Source organism: Phoenix dactylifera, unplaced genomic scaffold (genome assembly GCF_009389715.1).
Source record: "Phoenix dactylifera cultivar Barhee BC4 unplaced genomic scaffold, palm_55x_up_171113_PBpolish2nd_filt_p 000100F, whole genome shotgun sequence".
Classification (NCBI taxonomy): domain Eukaryota; kingdom Viridiplantae; phylum Streptophyta; class Magnoliopsida; order Arecales; family Arecaceae; genus Phoenix; species Phoenix dactylifera.
In genome coordinates, this window is record NW_024067682.1 from 630,206 (window position 1) to 653,793 (window position 23,588).

Consider the following 23,588-nt stretch of genomic DNA (forward strand, 5'->3'; position numbering starts at 1 on the left):
GGCTGTCTTTGGTTCATGGATAAACCCCAAAAGTAATTGCAATCATGACCAACTACATTATTTGACAAGCACAAGCTCATGAATTACCAGTAAAAAGTACAACTATGGTATGCCTCTCAAATAGTTTGAACAACTCAAGAGATCAATTCCCAAATCTACGTTATATCATAATCACAAAGAATAACCAATTTTATCATGCGGGTAGAAGCAATTTCACATGTGAAAGAACATAAAGTTTCCACTTAATCAAAATGCCAAGGGAAAGATGGAAATGGTAGGAACACAAAAACAATCAAAATAAATGCCATAATGAATATTAATGAGCCCAAATCTACATTATATCATAATCGCAAAGAATAACTAATTTTATCATGCGCGTAGAAGCAATTTCACATGTGAAAGAAGATAAAGTTTCCACTTAATCAAATGCCAACGGAACGATGGAAATGGTACCATTTGATGAGCAAACCAAAGACAAAATGCTGCATGATGGGCACCTTCTCAAGCACCTCAGCCTTATACATCTTCAGCATTCCACTGTTCACCTTGCTCCATGTCGGGACCGCACTGATATCATCAAGCATCGGGGAGTGCTCAGCAAACACCCCCTTCTTCACCTTCTTGACAAAAGCCACACAGGCCAAGTATATATACTCGTGGGAGAAGTTATCAAGAATGTCCTGGTTGTGAATCGACTTGGGCTTCATATACTTGTGATCAATAAGCTGAGCTGAGCCAAAGATAAAGGGGAGAAAGTGGTAGTTGTCGAGGCCCCAGACACCGTGAGACCCAGCGGGCTCGAGACAGTAGGTGATCTGGAGCCTGCGCATGAGTTCGAGGTAGGCGACGAAGACCCGGATGACGAGGGCCGGGTAGTCCTCCTCCCTGATGAGGCCGAGGCAGGCGAGGAAGGTGGCGAAGTTGGTCTCGTGGCCGGTGCCGTAGTCGATGTGGGAGGCATTGCCGAAGGAGTCGAGGAGGTAGGGGAGAAGCTCGTCAGTGGCGGGGAGGAGCTCCTCGGAGGTAATAAGAGGGAGAAGGAGGGCGGGGGCCTCGGTGGAGAGGCGGGCAAGCCAGGAGCGGTAGGCAGGGTTGCCGTAGCGGGCGGAGTGGGGGAGTGGGGGAATCTCATCGATCCAAGAGGTTAGGGCTTGGAGGAGGGAGAGGAGGGAGGTGACGGTTTGGGAGAAGGGGGGAACGGGGTCGGAGATCTTGCGGCCGCGGACAGAGTGGGAGAGGGCGGCGATGAAGCCAAGGAAGTGGCGGCCGGCGGCAGAGGAGATGGAGGCGGTGGGGCCGCCATAGGTGGAGCACACCGACGACGGCGGCGGGCTGGCCTCGGCCGCGGTGGCGGAGGTGGAGCAGACGGCGGCGCATGAAGAGTCGGCGGAGGCGGCGGAGGAGGGGGAGGAGGGCTCGGCGTCGGTCATTTTTTATGGGAGGCAATGCGGGGTTCGGAGGGAGAGGATGAAGAAGAATCGAGGCGGCGGGAGGGGGGAAGGGAGAAGAATCGGGGCGAAGAAGAAACGAGAGAGGGTGTGTGAGAGAGAGAGAGAGGAGGCGGGATGGGTGCGGGCGGAGGGAGAGGAAGAACCGGTTTCTTGCAACACTGGTCGGCGCCGGAGAGGAGGGAGGAGGAGGCAGAAGGAGGAGGAGGCATAGGAGGGGGGTTGGTTTTCAACGACGCTAATAAGCGTCATCTTAGGCCAACTCTACGACGACGCTAACGAGCATCGTATATTGCCGACGCTTTTAAAATGCGTCGGCTATTTTTGGCGCTCTGCAGGACATTGCCGACGCTTGTAGTAAGCGTCGGCAAAAAAGCGTCGTTAAAACCCCTTTTTCCTGTAGTGTGGTTATAGTGATTTCGGAAGGTAGTAGGGTTTTATGGGTCCTTGCTGCAGTGTATGCTCGTACTGACTTCAGGGATAGATGGATATTGTGGAAGGAGGTGTCTCAGTTGATTAATCAGGGGTATCCTATGATGGTGGCTGGTGATTTCAACTATATTGTTGATCCTCAAGAGAAGATGGGAGGGAGGCCTTTCTCATATGAGAGGAAGGTAAAGGAGTTCCAAGATTTTTTGACATCAAATGGTTTGATAGATCTGGGGTTCTCGGGCTCTAGGTTTATATGGTGTAACAATCAGCAGGGCCAGGCTAGAGTATGGGAGAGAATTGATAGAGCTTGTGCGACTGCTGGGTGGGTTCAGTGCTTCCCGGATTATCGTGTGAGCCACTTACCCAGGATTGCATCGGATCATAGTCCGTTATTGGTGAGTACAGACACTTATATTCCAGTTCGGCCCCCCTTTAGATTTAAGAAGATTTGGCTATGTTATCCGAGATCATGGGAGATGGTGAGGGAGGCATGGAGTGCACCAGTTAGAGGAAATGCTATGTATCGGGTGTCTCGTAGATTGGAGTTGACGAGGAGACGACTGAGGAGGTGGAACCGTGAGAAGGTGGGAGATATTTTCAGGAGGATTGAGGAGTCTGAGGAGGCTATCGCTAGGTTACAGACTCAGGAGGACCAGAGGGGGGCCTAGCGGATGAGGAGATGGGGGAGCTCAGATCACTACTGGCACTGCATGACGGCCTTCTCAGACAGCAGGAGACATTTTGGAGACAGAAATCGAGGGTGCAGTGGATTATGGAGGTGAACAAAAATACTAGATTTTTCCACCAGGCGATAGTTATCAGGAGGCACCAGAACAGAATTAGAGTTATTCGGGATGAGGAGGGGTAGCTTTCGGAGGATTCAGAGATGATTCAGAGGGTTATGGAGAGCTTCTTCAGGGCTAGATGGACAGAGCAGCCCACGGGTGGGGGCCCAGCGGATATACCCTTGCCGTTGGTTGGGGTGTTAGAGGAGGAGACAACAGTATTGATCAAACCGGTTTCGGAGGGGGAGATTAGAGAGGCAGTGAGGTCCCTAATGGGGGACAAGGCTCCAGGGCCGGATGGCTTCCCACCTTTATTTTTCTAGAGATATTGGATGATAGTAGGACGAGATGTGACGGCAACTATACAACAGTTTTTTTGCACAGCAGTGATGGCAGCAGATTGGCAGAGGACTTTCATTATCTTGATACCGAAGCGGCATGACGCCACGGAGCCGAGTCATTTTCGTCCGATCAGCCTTTGTACGACCTTGTACAAGGCTACAGCGAAGATCCTTGCTATCAGGTTGAGGGTTGTTCTTCCTAAGCTTATTAGCCCGGAGCAGGGGGCTTTTTTGGAGGGGCGGAGTATATCTGATAATGTGCTTATTGCCCAGGTGTTTGATCTCGGTAGCGCTTCGGTGAGGAGGAGCTTGATGGGGATCAAGCTTGACATGGAGAGGGCCTATAATAGAGTGAGATGGGATTTCTTGCAGCAGTCCTTGCAAGGGTTCGGATTTCATGAGACTTGGATCAGATGGGTGATGGGCTACGTGCGTGTCCCTTCCTTTGCTATCTTGGTGAACGGGACGCCATCCCGTTTCTTTCTGTCTTCAGGAGGGTTGCGTCAGGGATGCCCCCTATGTCCCCTATTATTCATTATGTGCTCAGATGCACTGTCTAGAGCCCTACGACGGGCAGTGGTCAGTCAGGAGTTGGAGGTTTATAAGCCGGCGGTGAGGGCTCCTCCGATATCCCACTTGCTTTTTGCTGATGATTGTTTGCTCCTAGCCAGATCGTCGCGGCAGACGGCCCGGTTATCTGTCATATTATTCAGGATTACTGTGCAGCATCGGGACAAAGGGTCAATTTGACCAAGTCAGCTGCTATTTTCAGCCCGAAGACCAAGGTAGTGGTGAGGCGGTCTATATTGGTGATCCTGGGGGTGGGAGAGCAGGAGGGCATGATGACATATTTGGAGGTCTCTCTATCCTGCCAGCGGTTGTGGCGTAGGGACTGTACATCTTTGGAGCTCAGTATCAGACGCAGGTTAGAGGGGTGGCAGATGCATACACTTTCTATGATGGGTAGGATTATTCTGGTACGATCAGTTCTTACCTCAGTTCCCATTTACCTACTCTCCAATACTCTCATTCCAGTTACAGTCCTGAGGTCCCTTGAGCAGTTATTCAGAAACTTTATTTGGGGGAGGTGCAGAGGCAGAGGTGGAGTCCATTTATTGGCATAGGATGTGGTGTGCCAGTCGACTAGCTACGGAGGTCTGGGGGTACAGTCCCTGGTGACGATGAGGGAGGCCCTAGCAGCTAGACATGCAGTCAGATTAGTGCTCGAGCCCGAGAGTATGTGGTCTTCGCTGATGAGGGCCAAGTATGGTGCCTTGGCTCCCGGGGTGCGAGCTGGTCACCACCACTCATGGATCTGGAGGGAGATATGTACTAGAGTAGTGGTGGTGCTTCCAGAGATCAGATGGGTCATAGGTGACGACCGATCTATTCATGTGCTGGAGGATAGCTGGATGACCGAGCTGTTGATCTGTTGCATGCCGACCATGGTGGATTTGACGAGATTAGCAGGCTGCAGAGTTAGCGAGCTGTTGACTTCAGAGGGGGGTCGATGGAGGGAGGAGATGATCCAGAAGGTTTTTGGAGAGCAGCTGGCGAAGTCGGTTCTGTCTCTTACGGTTCCCAGCGCAGGGGGGGCGACAGGCTAGTATGGGTCCCGACGGGACGAACGAGGGTTCGTGCTAGAGACCTCTATGCCTTGATTTGTAGGGAGCCAGCTCGTCAGATTGAGGGTGGTTGGATATGGAGGTTGCGGATTCATCCGCGGGTGGCTTTATTCATCTGGAAGGTGGCCTGGGGCTGCCTCCCTACGAGGAGCTTGTTAGTCCAGCGTGGCATGGCGGTTTCTCAGTGCTGTGAGGAGTGTGCAGATATTGAGGAGACGACCGAGCATGTTCTTTTGCAGTGCCCCAGAGCCAGAGAGATATGGAGGAGGTCACCGGTCCTACTACCCGACTTGATAGTCTCTATGCAGGACATGGTTCAGATGTTGAGAGTCTCCATGTAGAGTCCCCGATCTACTGAAGCAGGGATTTTGGTGGCATACTGTCCTACCACATCTGGTTGGACAGGAATGCCGGCCTATTTGAGGGGAGGAGGTCGTCCCCGAGGAGGGTGGTGGACAGAGCGACGCTATATGCGAGGGAGGTTTTTGCGGCTACCGTTGGATTTTCTTCTGAGATAGTCAGGGACATCTAGGGTACTTTCCACGCTGCTTCAGCGCCTGGGTTTGCCTTTGTTTCTTGGGTACCCCCACCCCTTGACTATCTCAAAGTAAATTTTGATGGCAGTCGGTCACTGGATGGCGTGGCTGGAGGGGTTGGATTTGTGATCAGGGACCACCTTGGTAGGATGATAGCAGCAGGAGGGCGGTGCACGCTAGGACTCACAGTGGTCGGGGCGGAGCTGCGGGCTGTTTGGGAGGAAATATCCTACGCGTGGCAGGTACTTGGAGTGGAGCAGGTCTGCCTTGAGGGAGACTCATCTATGGTTATGACTGGCTACGAGGGACGGATCGATTTGGGGATGGTCACCCTCTCATTCGGGAGACTCGTAGGGTGGCACCGGTGATGGGCGATGTCCAGATAGGACACGTATTCAGGGAGGCGAATAGGGCTGCAGACTGGGTCGCCTCTTTTGTTGCCCGGCATTCCGGAGATTTTTGTTGGACGTCCGTAGCAGACGTTCATCCTGATTTGCAACTTTTACTTTTCTGCGATTTAGCAGGTTGTAGTCACGTTAGAGTTATATGAGATGAGTAGCCGCTTTTACCCAAAAGAAAAAAAAAGAAAAAAAGAAAAAAAAAAAGAAAAGAAGAAGAAGAAGAAGAAGAAGAAGAAGAAGAAGAAGAAGAAGAAGGACTCTTGCCCCAACTTAAGCCTGCAACCATACTCGACCCATCCTAGCAATAAAAACCCATGATCCCACCCCTCTCCCCCCCCCGCCCCGCATGCCTCTCTCTCCCCATCACAATCGCTGAAGGACTCTTGCCCCAACTTAAGCCTGCAACCATACTCGACCCATCCTAGCAATAAAAACCCATGATCCCACCCCTCTCCCCCCCGCCCCGCATGCCTCTCTCTCCCCATCACAATCGCTTTTCCTTTCTCTTTCTATCCCATGATACCTTGCGCTGGTACCCGGGCCCATGGGCCATAACCCAACCAGCAGATGAGATAGGACATTTTTGCAGCAGTTGATTGTGGAAGATATGGAATGAGAGGAATTGAAGAATTTTCAGGTTCTCTACTATGTCTGCCGTGTTGGTTTTGGGAGGCTAAAATTTGTAAAGCGAAAATTTTCAGAAGGAGAGATGTTTGGACTCTAAAGTTTTTTTTCTACCTTTCTCCTTAATATTCTCATTCAACATATGAGTTTAAATCCATAAAACATGCTCTTTAGGCTTCTTATATTCAATGCATCTTAATCTCTAAAACATTAAAAGACAAACAATGTTGGGTACATGAATTAGTAGAAATTCTCCAACTGTTGCTCTCCCTAAGGTACATGAACGGCAAAACTTCTTCAATTGTAACTTCTTTTGAATTCCAGCAAAAAGGTCACTTTTTCACATGCCAACTTGACTATCAAGAAAATATCTTCTTTGAGCATCATTGGTTGGACTCCTGCTTCTTGCGGAAAGTTGATCAGTTCTGATATCGAAGGCTTTCATTGTAACCTTTTGCTTGAAGATTGTGCCTTGTTTAATTTCCACAATGAAATGATTGTGATAGGCATTAACTATCTTCTTCTGTGGAAAAAGAAGGGGAAAAAAATGGCCCCGAGCACGCGCAGATGGTTCTTGGCAAGCTAGTTTCCGGTCAAGATTTTCTGCTCGTTGCTATAGGTTTGAGTTGAATCTTTGGACGGCATCTTGCATAGATTTCAAAGCATTCCATATAGATCTCGATGCAGGGGCGGCCCAATGCATTTGGAGGCCCAAGACGAATTCACAAAACAGACATTTTTTAAAAAATAATAATTTTTTTAATAAGTGTAAAATAATTTAAAAAATTATTTAAAAATAATTCATCTAGCTTTTTGAGATACAAAATTACTAATCAAGCTTTTGTACTTAAGATTTATGAAAATACTATTTTCAATCAATAATATAGCTAATCCATTTAATCTTTTGATGCCGAACCAGATCCAGGAAGAATGATTGCGGTGGTAGAAAGTAAGAGAAGAGAAGGAAGAAGAAGAAGAGAAGAAGGAGAAGGAAGGAGGAAGAGAAGAGAGGAAAACATGGGGGAAAGAAAATGCTTAATTCTTCATTGAACTTTCATCATGAAAATAACTCTCTATATATAGAGCCCAAATACACAATTTGCATAAACCCCCTTACACAGAAATAAATCCTAATAAACCCATAAATAACCCACAAATAAGCTCTAAAATGCAGATAAGCCCTGAAATAAAATAAACCACAAATAAACCCTAAAATACAAATAAGCACAGAAATAAAATAATAAAATAAATATGCACATAAAATGGTGGCCTAGCTGATGTCCCCATCAACTCCTTCCGGGTGGAAAAAACTCGATCCCGTCGAGTGCAGATCTGGCCGGCTGTCGTACTGCTCCAGAAGATCAGGATCAAGGCGCTGCAACTCGGCTCGCAAAATCCATGTCACATCTGATTCGGATCGACCTTTCTACCGAACAAGATAACGTTGGTAGCTTCCTCTCCTGGTAGAAATAACCTGCTCATCTAATATATGTTCTATGTGTTCTCTATGTGCATGAAACTTTGGAGGTGCAGGCTCAATAGCAGGTATGGGATCAGGGTGATCAACAACAACAGGTGTATCAACAAAAGGATAAGAAGGAATGAATGTGCTTCTTGTAAGGGACTAAATCTTTAATATTAAATGTCGCACTAATCCTATAGTCTTCAGGAAGATCTACAACATAAGCATTCGAACTAATTTTTTTGAGAACTTTGAACGGTCCCGCACTACGAGATTGCAACTTTTTAAACGTTCTCGAAGGGAGTCGTTCAGGTCTAATTCTTACCATGACAGAATTGCCTACATTCAATTCTTTATAACGTCTGTGCAAATCAGCAAGGGATTTATATTTTAAGTTATTAGAGTGAATATGTTTGCTGATCTCTTGATGCAATGAATGCAGGTGTGAAGCAAATGATTGTGCAGACTCAGAGACTCTATGATGATGAGAAATGGGAATCAAGTCTATAGGTTGCCTAGGTTTATAACCATTCACCACTTCAAAAGGACTCATGCCTAAGGTCCTATTGACCGAACTATTATATGCAAACTCGGCGGTTGGTAACACGAGATCCCAAGTCCTAGCATGCTCACCTACCAGACATCTTAAAAGATCTCCAAGACTTCGGTTGACTACTTCTGTCTGACCATCAGTTTGGGGATGATAGGCAGAGAAGGATTTTAATTTGGTGCCCATCATATGCCAAAGGGTTTTCCAAAAATAGCTCATAAATTTAACATCCCTATCGGACACAATAGATTTTGGGAGGCCATGGAATCTAACGACTTCATCAAAATAGAGTTTCGCAATCCTAGAAGCATCAGAAGTCTTAGAACAGGAGAGAAAATGAGCCATTTTAGAGAATCGGTCCACCACTACAAAAATAAAATCGTGTTTGGTAGAGGTACGTGGCAGCCCTAACACAAAATCCATACTAACATCTTGCCAAGGACAATCAAGAACGGGTAGGAGAGTGTAAAGGCCAGTGTTCTATTTACGCTGCTTAGCTATTTGACATGTGCAACACTGACCGATAATTTTGGCCATGTCTCTCTTGAGACTCAGCCAAAAGAAACGTCTTTCCACCATTTCAGTGGTTTTGTCTCTTCCGAAATGCCCAGATAGTCCTCCAGCGTGTACTTCCCATACTAGGAAATCTCTCAATGAGGTTCGAGGAATACACAATCGGTCGGAGCGAAAGTGATAATCATCTTGTAAAAAGAAATCATCTTGTTCTCTCTCTACTCCATCTCGCAGGGTCAGGTATACATCACTAAAATCGGAACAGGTGGTATATTGTTCCCCGATCCTTTCAAAACCAATTACTTTAGTGCTCATCACGGATAGAAGGAAGATCCGTCGACTGAGTGCATCAGCAGCCCTGTTCTCAACTCCAGTTTTATGTTTCAGTACAAAAGTATAGGCTTGCAGAAACTCAATCCATCGGCCGTGTCGAAGGTTTAGTTTCTTTTAAGAATTGAGATACTTTAAAGCCTCATGGTCTGAATACAGGACAAATTCTTGCGGTAGCAAATAGTGTCCCCAATGTCGCAAAGTTTGCACTACCACATGGAATTCCTTATCATAGGTGGAATAACGCAACCTGCGTCACTTAACTTTTCGCTAACGCGATAGGGTGACCACCTATCTTGGCTTAACACATCACCTATGCCAACGCTAGAGGCGTCACATGCGACCTCGAATACCTTAGTGAAATCGGGGAGACGCAAGACAGGTGCTTCGGTCATCCTATGCTTAATATCTTTAAATGCTTGGGATGCCGACTTAGTCCAGATAAAGTCTCCTTTCTTCATGCAATCTGTAATGGGAGACATTATCGAACTAAAATGTCTAATGAAACGATGATAGAAAGTAGCCAGACCATGAAAACTACGTACTTCTGCTAGGGTCTTGGGCTCAGGCCAATCGACTATTGCGCTTACTTTTTCTGGATCAGCGGAGACACCCTTGGAAGATCCCCGCATACAGGGCTTATAAGGGCAGATCACTGTACGGAAACAAACAAAGATGCCAATGTGAATGAAAAGTGCATTTCCTCTTGTAGCCAGTAGAAATGAAATTCAAGGCCTACGTTTATCAGCTGTCAAAGTTGCTGGCTCGGGAGAGAGAGCTTACTCAAGCAGTAGCAGTAAGGGTACTAGAGGCGAGCTCGAACCCGTTTTCACAATCTTCTAGATGGATAGCGACAGAGAACTCGTTAGTCAGTAAAGCCCACGGCAGGTGCTGCTGTTAGTAAAGCAAGTCATTTTTGCTCGGTACTCGGTTGATCAAAATCAATTCCAAAAACCTTATTTTCAGGGAAGGAAAGCCCTGGCTCTAACGCTCTACTCTGGTCACCGATGGCTAAGTCAGACGTTGTGAAACCGGCTCTGGCCTTCGCTTCTTTACTTCAAATTCTGATGATCTTTGACTTTCCCCCCATTCGTCGATTCATGTGCCTCCGGCCTTACTTCACAATCTTACCTCTCCATGGCCATTTTGCACATGGGGAATTGACATCATAGGAAAGGTGACACCCAAAGCATCAAATGGACACGAATACTGGTAGGTCAGCTCACCACTTTTGGTTTTTCTGTTATAAATACATATCTACTGGCACACCTTTCATTTAATATCTCTTTCCCGTCTGCTCTGTCTGAGATGGATCTTCCCGCTCTCATCCTTCCAATGGACTTTCCTGTTTTTTCTTTCTTTTGTTCGTTTTCAAAATAGGAGAGGCATTGCATTCAAGGCAGTTGATTGGATGAAGTTAGAAGTGACTATAACGTCTTCTTCTTATTATATTAAGATGGGGTATATAAATGAAAGTATCATGGTACATCGTCCTTCCTTGAAATGGAACTTGAATGCGTCTTCTTGCTCCAGCATTCAAGTCGATCTATTACGACCAGCGCGGTTGTTCGTATTTCATTTTCTTCTTCCAAGCCAAGCCCCTCTTATAAAAAAAAGCACTCACTGAATTACTTACGGGAAGGCGGCAAGGGCCGCTGAAGGGGGGAAAACGAAAGGCGTTTTCTAGTCTCCCCTTCGCCGGTGAGTCCACCAGCCGTCTCTTTAGTGTCAAACTCGTCTCTCTAGCTTGGATAGAAGATCCAACCCCCTGAAGCAAGGTATGCACGAACCACTTGGGAGAGGTGGGGGCCTAAGCAAACTACCAAGGGGCCGGAAACCTTCACGGAAAGTGCTTTTTAAGGCACGTCACATTAGTTGCATTCGCATCGTAACCGATTAAATGATCCCCCGCCAATGGTTAAGGTAATCCTAGTCTTTTTTATTAACCCTTAGATTCTCCAAAAACATCTTTTAGCCACTCTTTTAATGCAATCGGCCATCTTATACCACATCACAGAGGTTTCTTCCGATAAATTCCATTTCCCTTCCTCGTTATAAAGAGAAAGTCGGAATGGTTCCTGCCCCTGGGTTTGCCCTGGGCTTTGTTTACAAAAAAAAAACTACTATGAACCTTAAGAAAGTGACGTGATCAGGAAAGCACACTTCTTAGGGTTTGCAAAGAAGCTTTCTTTCCGCAGGACATCACAAACCTGCCTTAAGTGTGAGAGATGGAGCTCTTGAGTTTGACTATAGATGAGGATGTCATCAAAATATACAACGACAAATTTATTCAAGAAAGGTCGAAAGATCTGTGTCATCACCCTTATAAAAGTACTAGGAGCATTTATTAATCTGAAAGGCATTACTAGCCATTCGTAGAGTCCATCTTTGGTTTTAAAGGCAGTTTTTCATTCATCCCCAGGACGAATCCGAATCTGGTGGTACCTACTCTTTAAGTCAATCTTGAAAAAAACTGTAGCACCAGACATATAGTCTAAAAGATCGTCCAGTCTGGGAATGGAAAAACGATACTTAATCGTGATTTTATTGATAGCACGGCTATCGACGCACATCCTCCAACAGCCATCTTTCTTGGGAGTGAGGAGTGCAGGTACAGCACAGGAACTCAGACTCTCACGAATATATCCTTGAGTGAATAGTTCGTCAACTTGACGTTTCAGTTCAGTGTGCTCGTTTGGGTTTAGCCTATGATGGGAAAGATTTGGCAAAGATACTCCAGGAATGAGATCAATTACGTGCTGGATATCACGCATCGGAAGGAGTGTAACTGGAAGATCCTTAGGAAAAACAGAGTGAAACTCCTCCAACAGGGGAACTACGGCGGCTGGATGCTCGGCATTTGACTCCACATTGATAACTCTAGCCACAAGGGCGAACACAGGTGAATGGCTTTCGATATCTTTCATTACCTCTTTCGAAGTAATGATGTGAAGTGACTCATCTTTTCGTGGTGTAGCACCCTTCTTCTCAGGGCCGGGCTCTCTAGGAGGCAATGAATTCAGTATAATTTTTCGATCTTGGAACATAAAGCTACACAAATTTGACCGACCATGAAGTGTGACGTCCCTATCGTATAACTAAGGTCTTCTTAGAATGACTTGATCTACATCCATCGGAAGGCAGTCGCACCAAATCTCGTCTTTATAAGATAGGAATTGAATCGGGACAAGGCATCTTTCCGATACCGAAATGAACGTCTTATCTACCCAGGCTACTTTATATGGGTTAGGATGAGGGGTAGATTTCAGGCCAAGACGAGAAACAACTCCAGATGCAATGGCGTTGATGCAACTCCCGCTATCAAATAAGATTTTGCATGTTTTACCATTGATCTTAATAAGCATGTAAAATAGGGAGGTTCTACGCCAATCTTGTTCGGTCTTTGTTTGGGCTAGAGTACACCTAACTACCTGAAGCCTAGGATTTTGGTCATTCCGATCAGTGGGCTCATATTGGGATGCAGGCTAGGCAAACTCTAACCCGGTCTGTTCGTCTCCAAAGTCTTCTACAAAATCCTCGATGTTTGGTTCATAGACTTCTTCGACACATTCAGTCTTCTGGGTTCTTGCTTCCAGTTCAGTCATTAAATAAGTCTTGGCATTACATTGGGATGCGATATGGCCAAACTTTTGGCACCTGAAACACTGAGTTTGGCTTCTTGAGGGCGGGTTGGACCCTAATATGCCTTTTTCTTTATCAGTTGACGTACTTTGAGCAGGCATCGGAAATGGCCTAGTCGGTGTTTGGCTAGAGCCGGGCTGGGTAGGATGGTTGGAGAGTGGTCTGGATTGCGGGAGATAGCTTTGATTAGGTCGGGCTCCTGGGGGTAAGAACCGAGAGTCGGTACGTCTCACTACAGGAACTCGTAAAAAACTATCCACATCTTGAGCCAACTGGTATGCCTGGCCAAGGGTGGTAATCTCTCGGAGGATTAATTCTTTCTGGATCTCCTCGCGGAGTCCTGCCCGAAACCTAGAAAGAGTAACAGTCTCTTCTTTGATTACACCGCACCTCATGTGAAACTCCTCAAATCGTGCAATGAATCAGCAACAGTTGAAGTTTCTTGAGTTAGTTTCTGCCACCTATCCATAAGGCGTTGTCGGTAAGAGAATGGCAGATACTTCTCATTTAGTTTTTCTTTCATATCCTCTCAGGTGGTGATACGTGGAAGCCTCTGGGTCTCACGCCTATGTTCTACGTTATGCCAGTACCAGTGAGCTTCCCCAATAAGCTTCATTTTAGCAAACCGTACTTTTCGATCATCAATCATTTCGTACCACTCAAAATAGTTATCCATGGCTGCTCTCCAATCAAGGTACACACTCGGCTCTAATTGACCAGCAAATGTGGGAGCATCTACTCGTACGGTACGAAGTAGTCGCTTGTCAAGATCGCGCTGGTGATCAAGAGAAAGTTGGTTCCTAGGGGGATGGAAAAAAGCTACAAGTGGTGTGGTCAAACCAAGCTCAAAATAAGCTGCGATTGGGGTTGACGGTTCAGGAGTCCTAGGGTGTTGCACTAGAGCACGGATCTCCCATTTAAATTCATCATGATCAGCTCGTAATGCAGCTAATTGTTCCAAAATATCTTGTAAAACTCTGGGGTCCATGGTGGATAAAGGGGTCTGAGAGTCAGTGAGGAGGTATTCTCTACCACTACGGGTTGGCATGCAGGGACTACTCTAGTTGGTGGTATAATATGCAATGTTACTAATGAACCCTAACTTACCAAATGCAGTGCAGGACAAACTACTAATGCAATCTACTATGAATTCGAAAATCAGCAAATTTTCACAAAAGTAACTTAAAATTAAATATTACTAATTTGTACTTTGGTTATTTCAGAATTAAAGTAGAAAATTAGTCACTATAAGAAATTAGGTTGCAAACACGTTTTACGGTTATTTAGAGTCCGAAAGTAATCTGATCTATGGATGTTGAGAACTATCCTGTCGCTAAGGTATGCTAATTTAATATTTAGATTTAAATGGAGGGTAGGATGGATGTGGTGGTAAATGTTCTAGGTTTTGTAGTTTGACAATAAAATAAGTTTCAAGATAGGACTATCATGCAAGAGAACTAGAACATAATTAGATAAACAAGTCCAAAAGAAAGAAGAACCTGTTACCTGTGGCGAATGCAGTCAACCGGAAGCGTCCGTTGTAGAGTCTTGAACACAAAGTTGGCGCTGGGCAGAGCTAGCTGGAACTGTGGATCCGGAGCTGCAGCCAAAAGGGGTTCTTGGGCTCCTGGAATGGACTGACGAAGGGCTGGATCGGGCCTGAGAGGACCTACAGCCGCTTGGGCCTAGGCCGCGTTCAAGTGATGGCGCGCAGGCTTGGGCCAATACGGGAGCAAGAGCGGCCGGTGTGGGCGACGCACTGAGTCGGTGGGGTTGGAGCTGCTGGCCCTTGGTTCGTGTAGGAAGGATGGAGAGCCAAGGGGAAAAGGCAGAGTGGGAGAGAAGATGAGGGAGGTGACGGTGGGGGTGGCGGCCGAAGTCGGGGAGGTGCTGTGGTGGTGCTTGGGGTGGCGGTGGCAAAGATGGCGTGGGTTCTGGTGTCGTTCACGAGAGACGTCGGCGGGTTGCAATGAAGGCGGACACAGCGGCGTTGGTGGACGAGGCTCGGTGGAGGCGGAGCTCGGCTTCGGTGATGGCGCGGCGAGTCGGGCGCAGGCGGCGCGGATCGGCGAGGAAGCAACGGCGGAGGCAGTGAAGCGGCGACACGGCTGCGAAAGAAGAGGAACAGAGGTAGGGTGGGCCTGACGGTTCGGGTGGGCGAAGGCGGAAGCGGGCGCGAGAAGCGGCGGCGGTGGAAATCGTCGGGGTTCGGAGACATGGCGGAGACGGTGGAGGTGGCGAAGGCTGGAGGCGGCGCGGCAGGCTGAGCTCGGCGACGGCGGCGAAGGAAGCGGCGGAAACCCCTAGGGTTTCCTTTCGGCAGAAACAGAGGTTAGTTTTTATTTTATTTTTTTGGGAACACGTGCAGGTCACATGATCCTACGGGATTTTTTTTTTTGAACCTTAACGGGTTCGGGTTTCGGGTTTGGGTTTCGAATGAAATCCGCTCCGATAACTGTGAAATCCAGCACGTGCAAATCACGTGCCAACAAATTTTTTTTTTTTTTTAGAATGACTAGTGGGCTCGGGTTACCGGGTTCTAGGTAACGGGTTTAAGACTTACCCGTTACCTAACTTCTTCTTCAACCTCCCGACCGATTCGGGAGGCCGATCCGGTCGCTTCGGCGGTGGTTGCGGAGCGGCCGAACGAAATGGTGATGGAGCTCACAGCTGTGGCTCCGTGGTCGGCGGCGATAGGCGGTGGCTGGTCTTGGTGGCGGCTGGGATTCCCCTGTGCGCGATGGTCGGCGGGTGCGTCGACAGTGCCGAGGGACAAGGTTGAAAATAGATCGGCAACTTTCTGCTTCTTTCCGGCAGCGGGATTCACTCGTGGCTCTTCGACACGCTCCGGTGTCCGTGGTCGAGGTACGGTGTAGAGCTCGTGCGCCCACAGGAATCCGGGGATCCGACGACGCTCGGCCATACACCGGCGGACGGTGGTTGCAGGTGGTGGGGGCAGCGGCGACGACTGATGGCGGCGGCAGGATCAAGTGCGACGACGGGCAGGGAGAATCCGGCGCAGGGACTATTGCCCTTTCTTCTCTCTCGGCTACAGAAGGTTTTTTTTTGGGAACACGTGTAGGTCACGTGATCTTACGGAATTTTTTTTTTGAACCTTAACGGGTTCGGGTTATCGGGTTTGGGTTTCGAATGAAACCCACTCCGATAATTGTGAAATCCAGCACGTGCAAATCATGTGCCTACAAATTTTTTTTTTTTAGAATGACTAGTGGACCCGGGTTACCGGGTTGTGGGTAACGGGTTTAAGACTTACCTGTTGCCTAACTTCTTCTTCAACCTCCCGACTGATTCGGGAGGCCGATCCGGTCGCCTCGGCGGTGGTTGCGGAGCGGCCGAACGGAACGGTGACGGAGCTCGCAGCCGTGGCTCTGTGGTCGGCGGCGACAGGCGGTGGCCGGTCGTGGTGGCGGCCAGGATTTCCCGGTGCGCGGTGGTCGGTGGGTGCGTCGACAGTGCCGAGGGACAAGGCTGAAAATAGATCGGCGACGCTCTTCTTCTTTCCGGCAGCGGGAGTCACTCGTGGCCCTTCGACACGCTCCGGTGTCCGTGATCGAGGTACAGCGTAGAGCTCGTGCGCCCACAGGAATCCGGGGATCCGGCGACGCTCGGCCATACACCGGCGGATGGTGGTTGCAGGTGGTGGGGGCAGCGGCGACGACTGATGGCGGCGGCAGGATCAAGCGCGACGACGGGCAGGGAGAATCCGGCGCAGGGACTATTGCCCTTTCTTCTCTCTCGGCTACAGAAGGTTTTTTTTTTTTTTTTTTTGTGAAGCTGACAGAGGGAAAGGAGAAGGAACCGAGAGAAGCTCGGTGAACCAGGGTTGTTCCCCTCTGTCCCCTTTTGTGTAAACTGAGAGGACAAGAAATCATTTTTTTTTTTTTGGTGAGCGGACTGACAGAGGGAAGGGCCCTGTTCTTGTTGTTGATGGTAACCGAGGGAAAGGAAAACTGTTGATGGATCGGGGCTTTGGCAATAGAAGCAAAACTGATTGCTCTGATACCAAGTTGATGCCGAACCAGAACCAGGAAGAATGATTGCAGTGGTAGAAAGTAAGAGAAGAGAAGGAAGAAGAAGAAGAGAAGAAGGAGAAGGAAGGAGGAAGAGAAGAGAGAAAAACGTGGGGGAAAAAAAATGCTTAATTCTTCATTGAACTTTCATTATGAAAATAATTCGCTATATATAGGGCCCAAATACACAATTTACATAAACCCCCTTACACAGAAATAAATCCTAATAAACCCACAAATAACCCATAAATAAGCTCTAAAATGCAAATAAGCCTAGAAATAAAATAAACCACAATAAACCCTAAAATGCAAATAAGCCCAGGAATAAAATAATAAAATAAATATGCACATAAAATGGTGGCCTAGTTGATGTCCCCATCATCTTTCTTGTGACATAGTTGACCGCAAATAAGATTTTATCAGCTTTAATTTTGAAAAATTTCTTTCAGCAGAAACAACTATTACAGGTATTGTTAACAATATCCTGCAAGCAATACTTGCATTTGAAAAAAAAACTGTTTTTTTTTATAAAACTTAAGGTATCAATAGGGGTACTAGTTTCTATTTGTAAAACTTCTTTTAAAACTTTTAACTCTGCAAACAGATCAAGACCATAATATCAGAATATTCACCATGCTTTAAAAAGTTTTCAAGATTCAAACAATATTTTTTCAAATCCTCTTCATGAAAATGCGTTGTGTCTGAATGCATTGTGATATCAGAGAGATTTTGGGTTCCAATATAATATTCCATCACAATAAGTAACAGTTTTTGAAGTTTAACTATAGATGGAGGTTGCATTGATATCAATCGACACTACACCTCTGCTCTCATGTTTCACTGGCACGGCACAACATAGTTTGCACTAGCATGGCAGTATGGCACGGTTTTATTTTTCTACTAGCAACCACGCTCAATTGTTTCGTCTCTTCATGTTTACTTCAGTGTGCTGAATCTTAACTTGCAGACTTATCAATAAAAATATGATTTATATCTCTGTCTGAAGATAAGCTGCCATAGCAAATAATCACTTTGCTCTACTTCAGTTTTTCAGCAGGCTTTGCATATGTCTACTAGCATTCTACTTCAATTTCAGCAGGCTTTTCACTCTTCCCCATATAATTTTATGATCAGTAATTTTAGAAATACTTATGGGCTTATGGCAGAAACTAGAAAGAAGTCTTTGCATAGTTTGTTTCGACATATCTTCCTTTTTCTAATCCTTCAAGCAACGTTAAGATGACCCTGGGCTTTATCATGCTCTTTATCTTTCGTCAGAAAATTTCAATAATATTTTATGGAATTGTTGATTCACTAATCGTTTATAGCAATAGCAATGCTATTACTCTGGTCACATGCCCTATTCTCGATTAAACGACTCAGCATATTTGCAAGAATGGCTTGTAAAAAACATATACTAAGGCTCTATTTGGGGGAGCTATTGGCAGTAGAGTTTTCGGAAGTAAAACTGTTAGAAGTAAAACTTTCTGAAGTAGAGCTTTTATGAAAAGTTGTTTGCTGTTTGATAACTACATTTCTAAAATGTTGTGGCACTTTAACATTTGTTTGGTAAACAAACTGAGAAAGTACTTTTTCGGAAAACTTCAAAATGGAGCTTCTCCCAGAAAGCTGTTTTTAGCTTTCTAGAAAAGCTAAAACAGCTTGCTGAAATTTTTACCAAACACCTTTTTTTTTATCCAAAAGTATTTTTAAAGGGCCAGAAAGTACTTTTTGGCCCTTCAAAAGCTCCTCCAAACAGGGCCTAATGCAATAAGCATAATTTTGTAATATGTAATAATGGAAAATGGAGAGAACTAGAGTTGTTTGCTTATAACTAGAGTTCATGTCAAATTTTTATGGTTACTTCTACTCTTGTATCCAATGTTGTTTGTAATGTGTGTTTTTATTCAGATTAGGCTTTAGAGTGGGATGAAAAGTAAAAAGAAAAATCCATCTAATTTGGTTTTATGCTTTCATGTCTATTTAATAAGCATCACATATAATCTCCAAAAGAAGTCAAATTTCCGCACTTGATAAGAGTCCAACAATCCATACCGTTCTTTTTCTTTTTCTTTTTTCTAGGAAGCCAACACCATTCAGTTGGCCCAGCATACTCTGAGGACATATAGGGGAAACAACAAAAAAGCTGAGTATGTGTAAAAAACAATTAAATAAACCCCGACCTCTATAATTTTTCTTCCCGCTACAAAGCAAAACAGAGGAAGGAACCATTGAACCAATATACTGAATTAGATATTCAAAAAAAAAAAAATCTTTTGGTTGATCGAGCATATAATAACAAAAATAAATAACCCATTACCCATGTTACCCATGACCCAAGTAACCCAACTAACCCAAGTTACCCAACAAAGAGAACAGAACACTAAACCGCCTTGCTGGTCTGCTGGATGCCTGCCTGGATCATAGATTCGTACTTCGTAAACAGAGCAGCAGGCAGGGGCAGGCAGCAGCTGTGAAGCTATGATGGGCATTGGGCAGCTGGAGAGTAGAGGCAAATGGCGACCCCAGACTGGAAAGGAGACCTTCCTTTGGGCCGAGGTCTTAGGCGACCGCCTCGGCCGCTTAAGGCTTAGGCCAGCATTGTCTCGATGTAGAAACAAGTGGAGAGATGAATCCGTCTTTTGCAGGGGAGAGACCACCCCCTATCAGTTGCCGTACGTGACAAAAATTCTTGTGATAAGGGACAATCTTGCTGGCCCCACAAGCTCCACTGGGCAGATCTGGGTAGGACTGGGTTCACGGAAGAATTTGTTTTTTCAACTTCAGCATCCAGAGTTGTTACTCTCTCTTCTAAGAAGATCATAGCTACACGGCAATCTTGCTGGCTACACATGCATCGGTGAGTGGGCGGACTTTTTGGGGAAATTGCACCCTATATCAGATGCACGATGGCAATAGTGCATCAGAGGAACAATCTGAGATGAGATAAGGATGCAAAAATCTAAAAGAAATCTGATTGGTATGGTAGGCTATGTCCCATAGCCTGGCGCCATAGCCGCATTTTGAAAGCGACCGGACGTTGAGCGGCCACCAAACTCACCGATGCAGCTGTAAAAAATAGATCACTATATGGCTGGGTTCTCCTTTCTGTATGGCGGGAGCTAGCTTGGGAAAATGATATCTCCCCCATACTTCACCACCACTTGAACACGTCGCTTTGTCCTTTTAGCACTCGGGAAAATGAAATTTCTCCCATACTTCACCCCTTGAACGTGGCCTTACCTTTACTCTGCACTTGCCGCTATTAAAATGGATCTGTTCTCATCTCTCTTCATCGCTCTAGACCTCACAACCCCTCGAAGGCTCACTATAAATATAAGGACAAACTAGACAAGGCATTGAAGGCATTGAACACAATGGATTCCTTTCTTACTCTACTAGCTTACTCATGTCTCCTCTTATTTCCAATAGCTGCATTCTTGTGTTTCAAGGCCACCTGGCCAAGCCCGAGGCTCCCTCCTGGCCCGATAAGGCTCCCAATCATCGGCAATCTTCATCAGTTGGGTGAGCATCCACACCGCTCGCTCCGGTTACTCTCGGAGAAGTATGGTTCCCTCATGAGCCTAAAGCTTGGTTGCATACCAACCATCATCGTATCCTCCCCGGAGATGGCCTGCGAGATTCTGAAGACCCAAGATCTCATCTTTTGCACTAGGCCTCCCCTGGTCGCCTACAAGCGATTCTCTTATGGTGGACGGGACATGGGCTTCTCACCCTACAGCGAACAGTGGAGACAACTGAGGAGGATTGGCATGTTAGAAGTCTTCAGTGCAAAGAGGGTGCAAGCCTTTCAGTCCATAAGGGCGGAAGAAGTGAACACCCTAGTGCAAACTCTATTAACGCAATCCTCGAGTGGTCCTGTCAATCTTAGTGAGATGTCTTTCTGCCTATTCAACAATATCACTACTCGAGAAATCTTCGGCAGGAGGATTTCGGGTGATGGTGACTGCACGAGCAGCAAATATCATCATCTCCTAAATGAGATGATGTCTTTACTGGGAGGGTTTTTTTTAGGGGATTTCTTTCCTTCGATGGAGTGGTTGGATGTGCTCACCGGGACGAGAGCGAGGCTCAAGAGGAGCTTCCATGCCATGGATGAGCTTCTTGAGGAGGAGATCGAAAAGCACATCCATGGTGGAGGAAGCCGAGATGACTTCATTGGTGTTCTCCTCCGGCTTCAAAAGGATTTAAGCCTTGGGTTTCCCCTCACCAGGGATCATATCAAAGGCATCGCCATGGTTAGCATCTTTGCCCCACTTCCTCCTTTACGCTGTAGAGGATATAAGTTGTTATTTGTTGTTTTATAAACCTACGTGTGCATAGAAATTATACAATTACTCTATCATCTTTGAGACATGTATGCATGGGTACCTGCACACAGATGGATAGTTCAACTATTTTTTTTGCATGATTAAATTAAGCGTATAGACTGATATACATGCATACACAACCAGCTCAGCTTTCTTAACAGTATACGTAGCATGTCATAGCTGAGGCAGAGTCCATATCCACCACAAAGATGGGCATTGCAACTTGACCTTGATTACCATAATAGTAAGAGTAATACCAACAACATCAACAACAATAACCTCAATATATCATATATCAATTACAATTATGATGGGATAAGCCTTGTTTTCAAAATCCCGTGGCCGATCGTTCCATATATTTTTCTCAGTCGACCAATAGTTTCTGACATCACGAAATTATTGGAGGGCCACCCTTCAACAAAAAAGGAAATTGTTGGAGGGCCACCCTTCAATAAAAAAGGAAATTATTGGAGGGCCCTCTGCATCATCATTTCTTGGACGGCCTGACATGAAACAGTTAAGCTGTCTTGTCTCCTTGCCAGCTGGAGAGCCCTGGAATCCCCTCATGCTTACGCAGTAACAGACACATGAGGGAAGATCTCCATATAGAGACAGAGAAGATAATATCAGCAAAAAAAAAAAAAAAAAAATCAGATTCTCTTTCTTCTAAAAGACGGCACAAGATCCGAGTGCGACATGCAAGGTGTGCGAGTGTGGTCCCAAGAAGGAATTGGATAGGATTGCGAGAGGGAAAATTACAACAGCTTTCTTTGTCAGAAGATATGCACTATCTACGAATTCTTCACCACGTGGCTGATAACGATACAAAAATATTTTGCCCTATGCTAGATGCTGCAATTTTTCTCTCTTACACATGAACGCTATATCACTATGGTATCTATATATATATATATACTTCTTTCTATTTTGTCCATGCAAGTATATTTTCATCAGGTAATCATGCTATATTAATTTTTCAAACAAGATTCTCAAAAATTATTTTATATTTAATCTGATTATCACTTCCATGCCTGGCAGAATGTGTTTATTGGTGGATCAGACACCTCTGCATCTACCTTAGAATGGGGAATGACTGAGCTCATGAGGAATCCGATGGTTTTGAAGAAAGCCCAAGATGAAGTTCGAGGACTCCTTGGAAACAAAGGGAAGGTAGAAGAGGATGATGTTCAACAACTTCGTTATCTCAAGCTCATAATTAAGGAAGTTCTTCGGTTGCACTCTCCTGTTCCACTGCTAGTCCCTCATGAATGCATGCAAGATTGCAAGATAACAGGATATAACATTCCTAAGAAGACAAGGGCGTACATAAATGTATGGGCCATTAGCAGGGATCCTCGGTATTGGCAAGATGCAGAAGCGTTCATCCCTGAAAGGTTCGAGGACAATGATATCAATTTCAAGGGGCAACACTTTGAGTTCGTACCATTTGGGAGTGGCCGAAGGATATGCCCAGGCATGTCATTGGGTGTGGTTGCCGCAGAGCTTGCACTTGCCAATATTCTTTATAGGTTCAACTGGGGCTTGCCTGATGGAATCAGCAAAGAAGATATTGACATGGAAGAGCAATTTGGTTTAGTAATTCGCAGGAAATCACATCTTATTCTAGTGGCAACCCCAACATCTACCGATGCCTAGAGCTTTCTCCATGAACCAAGCACACTTCAGTATCATGGTTGATGGTCACTATAACTAAGGATGGATAGATTACTTATAAATGACATTGTAATAATATATACTCTTATCATAATGCATCTACTAGAGCTTTTGCCCAATCTCTTCTTATGAAAAGATGAAAAAAGAACAATGTATTAGGAAGAAGCTCAATTGATTTCAGCATTAGGCCCTCTAGTTATTAGTTGGAATTTATGTGCTACAAGTTTAACCTTGTTTCCGTGAAGTCGAAAGAGTCTAAATTTGCCCGTCCCCAAACCGAGTTCACGAGCTAGGGATGCGACAGCCGCCGCATGCTCATAATGTACTCTCCACATAAACATAAACCATTCTAACATGATATAATAAGCCAAGCAAAAGGATAAATTTAAATAACTAAAGTTCAAATTTTAAAATTAAATAACTAAAATCTAAACATTAATATTTTGCAAAATCCAACAATATCCAAAGGTCTTATATCAAATTTCAAGAAACCTTAATCTAAGTCAGAGAAGTCAAAACTCTAATTCTAATCACTTTTTCTAGCAAAACCCATGCAAGTTTAGTTCTCAGAATCTATAAAAACAGTAAGTTATCAAATAATGAGCTAAACAACTTAATAAGCCATAAACATGTTAACTATATAAATCAAGCAATAAGGTAAATAATAATTTTACTGAAAATAAACATATGAAATATGTTAATTTGAAAACCAGAAGTAGATGTACAACATTATCAAAATATCATGCACGCAAATTGAATCTTCTCAAAATTCACATTTTCATTCATGAATCTAATTTCTTTCAAAACATTAAGTTCATCTCGTCAACGATAAGTTATAACTATGTTATCTCCTTGGCAGGATC

At 45.3% G+C, this 23,588-nt stretch overlaps 2 protein-coding genes across 2 annotated transcripts; one reads left to right on the forward strand and one right to left on the reverse strand.

The window, feature by feature from the left end:
* Window positions 1-159: 159 nt before the first annotated feature.
* LOC120104779 (serine/threonine-protein phosphatase 2A activator-like) lies at window positions 160-1,639 on the reverse strand. The gene has a single exon (XM_039116538.1). It carries the CDS (start codon window positions 1,428-1,430, stop codon window positions 423-425), a length of 1,008 nt encoding a protein of 335 aa, XP_038972466.1. The 5' UTR covers window positions 1,431-1,639; the 3' UTR covers window positions 160-422.
* An 18,380-nt stretch (window positions 1,640-20,019) lies between these two features.
* LOC103698407 (cytochrome P450 71A1-like) lies at window positions 20,020-22,924 on the forward strand. Its single transcript, XM_008780410.4, has 2 exons — window positions 20,020-20,979; window positions 22,090-22,924. The coding sequence occupies exons 1-2, from the start codon at window positions 20,098-20,100 to the stop codon at window positions 22,705-22,707; spliced, it is 1,500 nt and encodes a 499-aa protein (XP_008778632.1). The 5' UTR covers window positions 20,020-20,097; the 3' UTR covers window positions 22,708-22,924.
* Window positions 22,925-23,588: the final 664 nt, after the last annotated feature.